The 10,404-nt window shown below is 41.0% G+C and overlaps 1 protein-coding gene across 4 annotated transcripts in view; it reads left to right on the top strand.

The window, feature by feature from the left end:
* Positions 1 to 10,404, top strand: part of FAM184B (family with sequence similarity 184 member B) — a 58,422-nt gene continuing 48,018 nt past the window's right edge. For all 4 annotated transcript variants that reach the window (XM_075259920.1, XM_075259897.1, XM_075259905.1 and 1 more), the window contains exon 1: positions 1 to 284. In XM_075259920.1, coding sequence (XP_075116021.1) covers positions 162 to 284 — 123 coding nt within the window. In that variant the 5' untranslated portion in view covers positions 1 to 161. The remainder of the gene's footprint in view (positions 285 to 10,404) is intronic.

Here is a 10,404-nt window from a genome sequence, read left to right as displayed (position 1 = left end):
TGAAGGATCAGGACATCTGCAGTTACAGGAGAAGCTTGCGGGGGCCTTGACTGCCTCTTCTCTGCAGCCACTGTGACTGTATACAAAACCCTCTTCAATGTGTGCGTAGTCCGAAACCCACTTGCTGATCGGTGTTTTTAAAAAGAGGCAAGAACAGAAGAATGGCCTCGGGAAAAAATCAGCATGGCATGTATAATGGATCCAAACAGAGCCCGTTGCTATCACAGGAATACACTCATGAACTGCATGTTAAGATGTGTAAGAAAATCGCTCAACTAACTAAGGTAAGATTACAAGCATCCCATCCGTCATGTCACCTTATGTGACAGGGACCCATTAAATAGACATGAGACAATGATAGAGGGGTACGGTATGCCAGCATGCTCGTATTTCATACTCCTCTTTATCCACTTGTATGTGTGATAAGCGTTACTTGATATGCTTTTCTAATAGACTTGAATACTTCATTTAAGGTCCTTGCGTCTTGAAGAGGTCTAAGACTTCCATCTACGTTTCTTGTTTTTCATATGCTCCTTTATATCAGAGAGGTATGGACATGAGGTACACTGCAAATTAAACTTGTTTTTATCTACATCGGGATGTCATGTATCACATGCAGATTCACATCAACGTAGAAAGGTGTTAAGAGTCCGAATACCTAAATTTCAAATTTTTGGCGTAAAAAAATACTCGGTCCTAATGTATTTTCCATATTTAAAATGGTGCAGTGGCAGTGCAGTAGAATATACAGTAGGTGATAAAAGAATAGGATGCCAAAAGTCATTATATCTAATTTACATTATAGGTGAGTGGAGTATATGGATGTGTGTTAATATACAAATGTCACTATACAGAGATATGATTCATGCAATATTTTTAATACCTGTCAATATGTATCTACAAAGCACAAAATCTCTTACAAAATATTGTAGTTATATTTTATATGTATATTGATATCATTGAGTGTAGGTAAGGCTGACAGCTAGGTTGATAGATTGTCCACAGATGGATTGGTCATGCATCAACTGCTTCAATATCTACACAAGATTTATGTATTTTAGACTGTTCATTTTATATTGAATTGGGCAGTTCTCAATCATATAGGAAAGAAAAGAGATAAAAAGATTGTGTTGTTTTTTTTTTTTTGTTTTTTTTTATAACTATTACACATAGACTTGATGGTCATTGACCTGTTGTAGTTATACCAGGCTTGAGGATACACAATTTCCAAAAAATATGTGAGGTGTAAAACAGAAGTATGGTGACTTGTTCGGAGCTCTGCTAAACACAGGATGGGGCCACACAATAGGTTAGCTGCCATGAATTTGCCAATGGCTAACCTGTTGCAATCTTCAGTATCAGGATTGCGGATTAACTAAATCTCATCCACATGCTGCAAATAAAACCCACTTCCAGTACTGTGGTATGTCCATTATTGTTGCAGGCGATGCCCGTGGATTTCAGCCTTTGTAATAGACTGGTTGAAAGCTGTGAGACCCACGGAGATCCTGCAGGTGACCCACAGCAAAAAACATTGATTTTACATGGATTTGCCTTAGCGGCTTTTGTGGCAGTTCACGGGGCTAAAAACTCGACCGACTCCTCCAGCTCTCCTGGAATAGTCCTTAGGAGACCTGCAAGGCACATCCTAGTTGTTATCATCCTTCCTGAGCCTAATGGAGATTGGAGTGCCTATCATGAATGTGCAGGAACAAGACTCGGGAGACAAGGTTTGCAGAAACAGGGTAACTTGCAGTTTTTACTCAAGATAGAACCAGGTAACACACCATCTAATTTCTGGGGGGTAAATTCTTAGAACCCTACCACTGTAGATTGAGGCTGAGTTGGAAATTGGTGCACCCTTTGGTGCAGACAAGGTTATGGCTCTAAGGCACATATAACACATCCTCAGACTCGTATCTGGTACATTCTTCTTTGTAACATAAGCCAAGCAGGGATAATTCCCATCTCCTGACTACAGGAATCATGCAGGACTGAACTAGCTGGGCTACATCCAGGTTATCTTGGACTTTGGCTCAGTCTCCCCTCACATTTCTCTTGAGAGGACGGAAGATTCCTGATCTCCTCCTACCCAAAACTCTGTAGGTGGGTCATAGCAACTCTCAGCTCCCACTCCACAGTGGTACGACACAGTAAAGGAATAATATCACATTGTATACAGCCAGTAGTGCACACAGGTTATATAAGACACATATCAATGAGAAACTCTTTTGTAATGTAATGTGAGACTGCACTTACAGGAAAAAAGTGACAGAATATCCCTGCAGAAATTCTGTAGTATTTCTGCACTGTGTGGCCTTAGCCTTGGGTGTGTGCTCAGAGTGATCATCAGTAGAGCTTACTCTACATCATCCATTTTGGATATTATAGATGACTGTCACTAGTCACCCAACCCATAAACAGACTTCTCCCTTCTCCTACCTTTACTTCTCCTCTATGTGCATGTTACTGTGACCATAGACTTTGGATAGTGTGTGTTCTCAATAATATTTTTTATTTTCAGAGCACTATTAATTCAATGGTGCTTTACATACAAAACACTAAAATACACAAAAAAAAACCAAGTAAAATGACTAACTTAGTGACAGTGGGTTAGAGGTCTCTGCCCACAAAGGCTTACGATATATGAGGGAAGGAGGACTGTAGGTGAGAGTAGAAGTTGTGATGTGGTGTGTTGGCAGTGGGGTTATTGAATATGGTAGACTTTCCTGAAGAGATGAGTCTTCAGGGTCCTCGTGAAAGTTGTGATTGTGGGGAATTGTCTTATTTGTCATTGGAGTGCATTAAAGGGGTTGTGTGGGAGAAAACTTGGAGGCGGGTGTGTTAAAAGCAGTCAAGAACAGAAGAAAGAAGGAGGGCCTAAGGGGATCGGACATTATGTGTGTGGAGATATTGGAAGATTAGGTCACACATGTATGGAGGGGACAAGTTGTGCATGGTCTTGTATATTAGCATTAGCATTTTAAACTCTGTTTAGCAATATGTAGCCAGTGATATAAGGAGAAGGCAATAAGCTGAAAAAGGGCACCTCTGCCAAAATTGAGTTCGACCAGCCAACATTCATCTATTGAGGGCACTTTTACCACGCCACATATACTCTGATGCTAGAATTTTAATAGCCTTCTGAATGGTGTCCCTTTTTATACTGAAGCTGGTACGGACTTTTACCTGTTCAATGTGTATCTGGTTACTACCGCCCAATGATCAGATATTATCACAAGAGAAGCTTCATTTGGCCAAATGTAGTATTACAGGGCACCTATAGAAGAGCCAAGTCTGCCAGATTGGTATAGAGAGACTGTAAAATGCTGCTTGAGTAATTCTCCCTAGAAATAGACAAATTATTGCTTACATTTCCACTCTAAATTACAGACAGTCTTATTGAAAAAAGATTTCCGCCTACACTCCTGTATTTTCAGGAGCAATATAGCATTTTTTGAGGAGGTGTAGTTTTCCCTTTGAAGGGAAAGAAGTGCTTCTAGTTTACACGGTTTTCCAGGGCAAGTATACAGATGAGCTATCCTTACGATATCACAAATATGAAGATACCATAGACAGACACCCACTGATCAGCTGTTTTCAGCAGCCGATACACAGAGAATAGAGCCTGCGTCTATAGAAAACTGGACTGTAAAACTGCATTGTAAAAACTGAGCTCACAGTTTTTGTATGCCATATTCCTGGCTTGCATTTTTCCAGCTGCTAATCTTAAGCAATAGTTGCCAAAAAATGTAGTGAGAAAAAACACGACAAGAGCTGAGAAAAATGCAGCAAAGAAGCAAAAAAACTGTGTCCAGACTGCAATATGCCAACAAGGTTATGCAAAATGTGAATAAGAAAAAAATATCACTTTTATACTGTAGCAGGACAATGTGTTTCACATAGGAAAAACAGCTAAAACACAGAATGGGAACACATGAGGAGGAATCACAGCAGATTAACCATTACAAACTCCCTGATGGCCATCCTTCTGATCTACAGTCGCAGCATCAGGGGTGAGATTCATACAAATACCATCCGCATGCTGCAATAAAATCCCACAGCGCAAAGTGACCTACCCTGTGGCTCTTACACTCACATCTTGTGAACTATTGCTGTGGGTTTCACCTGCAGCTTTCAAGCTGTGGGAGAACTGCAACGAATTCTGTATGTGACTGCAGCACAAGTCAACCGACCCTTGGCAGTCTTTACTGAGCAGCACAACACACAGCTGAATCTCTCGGATGGAAATTCAACATGAACCTTGGAGAGCCCTTCACAGGGTGAATTGAGAATCGCTTTTCATGGCAATATTAGTAGTGGTCTTTTCCTGAGATGTAGCCTTTTTAAAATAAGTATTCAGACCCCATATAAGGGCTCGTTCACATGGGGCAAGAGGGGGCAGATTTTGGTGCTGAATCCGTCATAATCCGCTCCCTCACAATAGAGGTCTATGTAGACCACTAGCTTAGAAGCGAGCTGCCCTTTCTTCAGGTGGATTCCGCAGCTGATTCATCCCTGGAGAACGCCTCATGGCAGCACCCTCCGCACTAAACCCATTCATTTGTGCCTACTCCAGAGGGGAAGCCGTGACTGTCGGAATCCGCAACAGTCGTGGCAGGCGCATTTTGGCCCTATTGTGACGCAGCTTCCCGCATCACAATTAGGACCAAAATGCGCCGTACTGTGAACTAGCCCTAATAATATTGCACCCCAAATTGTTACTTGTTAAATAAAATAAACAATTTTGCCATTTTTATTTACGCTACTTAGCAAGCGCTATATTGTGTTCATTTTATTGTGTGTTTGTAGCAGTACCAGTGATACCAAATATCTGTTACTTCCTAAGTTTTGTGGCGGTTGTTTAAATTTTTTTTATTAACTTTATTATTAAAATGGGTTTAATGGGATTTAATTTGTTGCCATAATCCAACTTGTTAAGTAACATGTATCAGATAACGTGGGATTACTGACTGAGAGAAATCAAAGAAAGGAACATAATTCCACTCAGATAAAAAGTATAATTTATTGAATGATTAAAAAAAATAATGTATACAGCAATAGCAAAAAAATGCGTAATATGAAAAACATGAACATACATAGACAAGGCCATTTTCTCAAGAACCATGACTTGGAGGTTTTACTCCTGTGGTTGGCCAGTTTTCAGCATTCTTATTGCAGAAGTTGAAAGCCATGCTGAATGAGCAGCAAGACATTCCCTTCCAGTGCACTAGTACTGTATATCACAGTTAGTTTTCAGTGCTGGTTTTGCTTCTGCAGTTGAGGGGGTGTTCAGCCTCTGCAAAATGCACAGCAAGAAATGTACCTGCTGCAGGTCTTTTGGGAATTTGTTTAAGTCTCATTCACTGTACAAGTACTCTACACAGGGGCAACACGGTGGCTCAGTGGTTAGCACTGCAGTCTTGCAGCGCTGGAATCCTGGGTTCGAATACTGCCAGGAACAACATCTGCAAGGAGTTTGTGTGTTCTCCCTGTGTTTGTATGGCTTTCCTCTCATTCTATAAAGACATACTGATAGGAAAATAAATGTATGTTGTGATCCCTATATGGGGCTCACAATCTACATTAAAATAAAGTACTCCATATTGGCGATTCCACCAGCAACTAAACCCACCATGACTTTGTCAAGTGTGTCCCCTTCCTCAAACACGTTTATGTGTTATGTAAGACTTACCCAACGGTCACATGACAGAGTTTTGGTTGTGAATCTGTTGCCAGATTTACCAACCTGAACAGTAGGTCGGGAGAGGGACTTTCAGCAATACAGTTATTTATGCTGCTAGAAACCCCTACCTCACAGCAACATATAGTCTTATACTGATTACAGTACAGGATAGTATGTTGCTGGGAGGCAGGGGCTCCTAGCGGCATAGATAACTGTATTTCTAAAAGTCCCACCCCTGACATACTGTTCAGGCTGGTAAATCTGACCAACACGGACCAAGTTTCATCCATGAAATCCATATTACACCCATAGGTTTGGATTAATCTGCCTTCAATTTTATTGTCATTATGATCTAAAAGGCATATGATTCTTTATACTGTAATTCAGAAGCATAAAAATAGGTGTCCTAGACTTACAGTATGCCCAAAGAGCACACTCCTGGCGCCTGTCTTCATAGTAGAAGCCTAAGACATGTTAGAGTATACATCTGCATTGTCTTTTTTATGTTATGGGGGAATTTATTAAACCTTCTATGCCAGTTTTATAGGCATAGATCTAATCGGGGCACATTCTTGGCACATAGCCCTTTCTTACACCAAAGATGCACCACTTTCCTCTCATCACTTTTTGCAGGGTGCAGCTTGCAGGATGCCTTGGTCCGACAAATTTATTATAACTCATCCCAGAAAACTGAAGTGAGTGATTCATAATTGTAAACCCTACACCAGTTCCTTGCAGGTGTAGATATCAGTTCTGGTGCACAGGAGTGCACTGGATTTTTTAAGAGATTGAAGCCTCTTAATAATTCAGGTTTGCTTCCCACCATTCGGGACTTTGTTAAGACTGGCTTAGGAAATGCCAATCTTAACAAATTCCCCCAGTGTGACTAGAGCCTAGAGCTCAATGTAGGAGCAATGTCAAGACCTGAGCAATTGATATATGCTTTTCTTGAAATCCAATTGTTGCAAAGTGAATTTCAAGTTAGTGAATCTTGTATGAATGTGATGTTCTATTCTCTAGTGTTTCTACTAACATTTGTTCGTCTGTGCTATAATGGAAACCACCCGAGTCCAGAAGAAAATCCTTGCTGATAGGCTGCTTATTTATATTGCAGGACTGTTTCAATGTCACCGGTGCATTCTCTGGAAGCAATCTGTAAAATGCAGACAAATTCCCAAATTATCTACATGCGATATATATAGAATACTAATGTGAAAATTTTATATGTCATTGTATTGAAAATGAACTTGATTGCAAAACACTGTTTTGACAGAACTATAAATTTATCTGTGAAGATGGAACTGCACAGAATGACAAACAGCTGAGTCACAATGAGCAATTATCCCATTATTCCTGCTCAATGGACAGAGCCCCTTCATGTATTTTTTAGATTTTAGATTACTGCTGGATGAGGTATTATAGAAAACAGTTTACCATTATGTATTCTTGTTTTTACAGATCTATATTTACATAGCACCAGGACCCCCCATGGTTCCACTGACCAATAAGGCGTTATAATGGCTTACAGCGTCTTTCCGCTTTGAGCAAAGCTTTTTTGATAGCTGGACTTATCAAAGGAATTCCGTAATCCCCAGATAGGAGACGTAATTTGCACTGGAAATATATGTAAAAGGGGTTGTCCAAGGATGAAACGTTTAGTCAGTTCACAATTATAAATAAAAATTAAGCCTTATTCACATAACAGATACTTATCTTATTTATCCTGTACACAGTCCGAGTAAATCTGCACACTGGAGCTGTACATTGTAGTGGTGATGCCACTGAACTGCAGCTTTGCTCCATTTACATGAATAGGGCCACAGCTTCTTCCAGTCATATACCTTGTATATCAGGGGTAGGCAACCTTAGGTTCTCCAGATGTCGTAAAACTACAACTCCCAACATACATACTTGCTCTGCTATTCTTGGAACTCCTATGGAAGTGAATGGAGCATGTTGGGAGTTGTAGTTTCACAGCAACTGGATTTCTGAAGGTTGCTGACCCCTGTTGTATATGGCTTCCAGCAGCCGAAACAGCTGATAATTGGGACCTGAAAAAAAACGTAATCTTGGTAATGTTGAGCTGTTGTATTCTTAGGCTTCATGCATAAGAATGAGTGTGCCATCCAATGCTCCTTAAAGGGGTGTCCAATGGTTCATTCCATTCTGATGAACATGGAGCAGGTTGTATTCTGCTCTGCCTTATCCAAGCAGAATGGATCAGAAGCCCCATAGAGGTAAGTGTTAGGAGTATTTAGGTTCATTGCTTTCTATTTTTCTTACCTGGGGAGTTTTTGGCTGCGCAGTGTCTGGGGTGGCATCCTGGCGCTGCGGGGTTGTCCTGTCGTGGGTATTGGTGCACACCTTCTGACTTGCACGCGCGCACTGCTGGTAGGCAGCTTTATCTCCTGATTGATTAGTCTGTCCTCCCATTTGCACCTGGGAGGAGTGGTTTCTACTCTGTATTTAAACCCATGCCTCCCATGGTTCTGTGCTGAGTGTCGCTTTTACAGAGCTAGGCCTTAGCAGGAGGAGTAGGTGGTGTTCTGGGATAGAGGAAGTTCCGTGGTTGATTTTTGGGAGGTTTGGGTGAACGAGTTGGTTTGTGTGTTTTCCCTTCTGTGTTCACCAATCCTCCCTCTGTGTATAATTGACTGTGTGAGTGAATTGCCTTATCCTTTGATTTCTACTCAGTTTCCCTGTGTTTGTTTCCTAGTCAATGTGTAGAAAAAAGCGTTCACAGCCCTGTGGTTTTTCTCGTGGTCTTAGTGCGAAAGAATTTTTTTCTTGTGCTACTACAGGTGCACGGATAACCATGGAATCCTGCCGGTGCAGGTGCCAATACAAAATTCAAAGAAATCCAATAGTAATCCAGCAACCAGTTTTGCATTAGATTAAAACATTATGTTTTATTAGTCCATTTAAAAAAAGGGTAATTCCTTTGCTTTGACAGAAAACCAGTGACAATAAATATGAAAAATGACACAGCACTTACATGAAAAAACGTGTTCGGATTACATAGGACAATAGACACACGATGCTTAACCGCCTACGCGTTTCAGGGTCCAAGCCCCTTCCTCATGGCGAAGTGACTTCGCCATGAGGAAGGGGCTTGGACCCTGAAACGCGTAGGCGGTTAAGCATCGTGTGTCTATTGTCCTATGTAATCCGAACACGTTTTTTCATGTAAGTGCTGTGTCATTTTTCATATTTATTGTCACTGGTTTTCTGTCAAAGCAAAGGAATTACCCTTTTTTTAAATGGACTAATAAAACATAATGTTTTAATCTAATGCAAAACTGGTTGCTGGATTACTATTGGATTTTTTTGAATTTTGTTTCCTAGTGTTAGGTTCCTTCCCATACTGGTTTGGGGAAATCCTTTCCCACATTTTTCCTGTGTGCTGCTTGTGTTGTTAGTCAGCGCACACCCTTGTCAGTCCCTGTCAGTAGCAGCTTCACTTGTTCGTTAGGGGTGACCCCCTTTAGTCTCCAGTCCCTAGAGATCTTATAGGGCATTCCTTCTCCCAATTCCCTCTAGGCCTACGTTGTCAGTGAGAGAGGAGCCATCGGGGTCAGGCTTAGCCTGAGTACAGCCGACCCACACCCGTGAGGCAGGGACCGGGATAGCTAGTGGGAGTAGTGCAGGGCGAGATTTCCTACTGCTATTCCTTAGCCCCGTTGCAGCTACCTGGACTGACATAACAGTAAGTACATCATGAAATACATTTGGATGAAACTCACATTCTGATGCAAAATTGGCCCCACCTTGGCTGGCACATTCATTTGTGTCCTTAGGGCCTTGCATTGTCTAGTCTAACTTTACACCTCCTATTAGTTGACTTAGTTTTGGTGCATGTACAGGTCTTAAGTGCCTATAAAATGTCTAAAACCTTTGATAATTTTGATGCAAGGCATGTTAGACAGTCTTTTTTGGTGCAAATTATGCCAGAATTTCTCAATCTCTCCCAATGATCCTTTTTCATCATGCTTCATGACATTATCTACTAGAGGAGAGTCAAAATTCCCCCATACAGATATTCGGCCAGTGTCCCCCATGACTCATTATTTATTTTCAAGAATTTGATGTATGCAGGAGACATGCAGATTTGTGAGTTCTGTACTGCAGTCCTATCTTTACTCCCTACTGCCCCCGCTGTGTTCCCTTGTTTTTCTTCTAATGGAAGACTGTACCCTTATACTATATATAACTGTACTCTTACATTTAACTTTGTGTGTGCTGGAATTATGTTCACCCCACACTATTACACACAGATTTTAATGTGTCATCTGCTTTAATAGTACATTTCCCAAGGCACTGCATCTATAGCTACTCTATGTATTCTGCGTAGTAGAATTAGTGTCCCTGTGTTACCCAGATGTCCGTCCTTTTCGAAATGTGAGGCGTTATATAGAAAGACACAGGAAGGACACTGTCAGTAGAACATAATCTCTTCTCTCCACAAAGCATAATCATAAAACACGTCCCTAATATAACACAGAATTACCTCGTGAAAGCTTTCAGGCACAGGATCTCATATTGATTTTCATTCAGAGCACAAATAATCTACCTTTAAAGTAACAGCAGTATAATATACAGCGCCCTTGCGTTTGGACAGTTTTTGTGACATTGCAGATCCAAAGGGAAGGTCTTTTTTGAAGTTTAATACATTATACAGCAGAGCTCTAGGATGACTCATTCTACAGTGATTTCTATGC

The sequence above is a fragment of the Leptodactylus fuscus genome, chromosome 1, assembly GCF_031893055.1.
Source record: "Leptodactylus fuscus isolate aLepFus1 chromosome 1, aLepFus1.hap2, whole genome shotgun sequence".
NCBI lineage: Eukaryota > Metazoa > Chordata > Amphibia > Anura > Leptodactylidae > Leptodactylus > Leptodactylus fuscus.
Note: the sequence above shows the minus strand (reverse complement) of the source record. Positions and strands in the feature narration are given on the sequence as shown.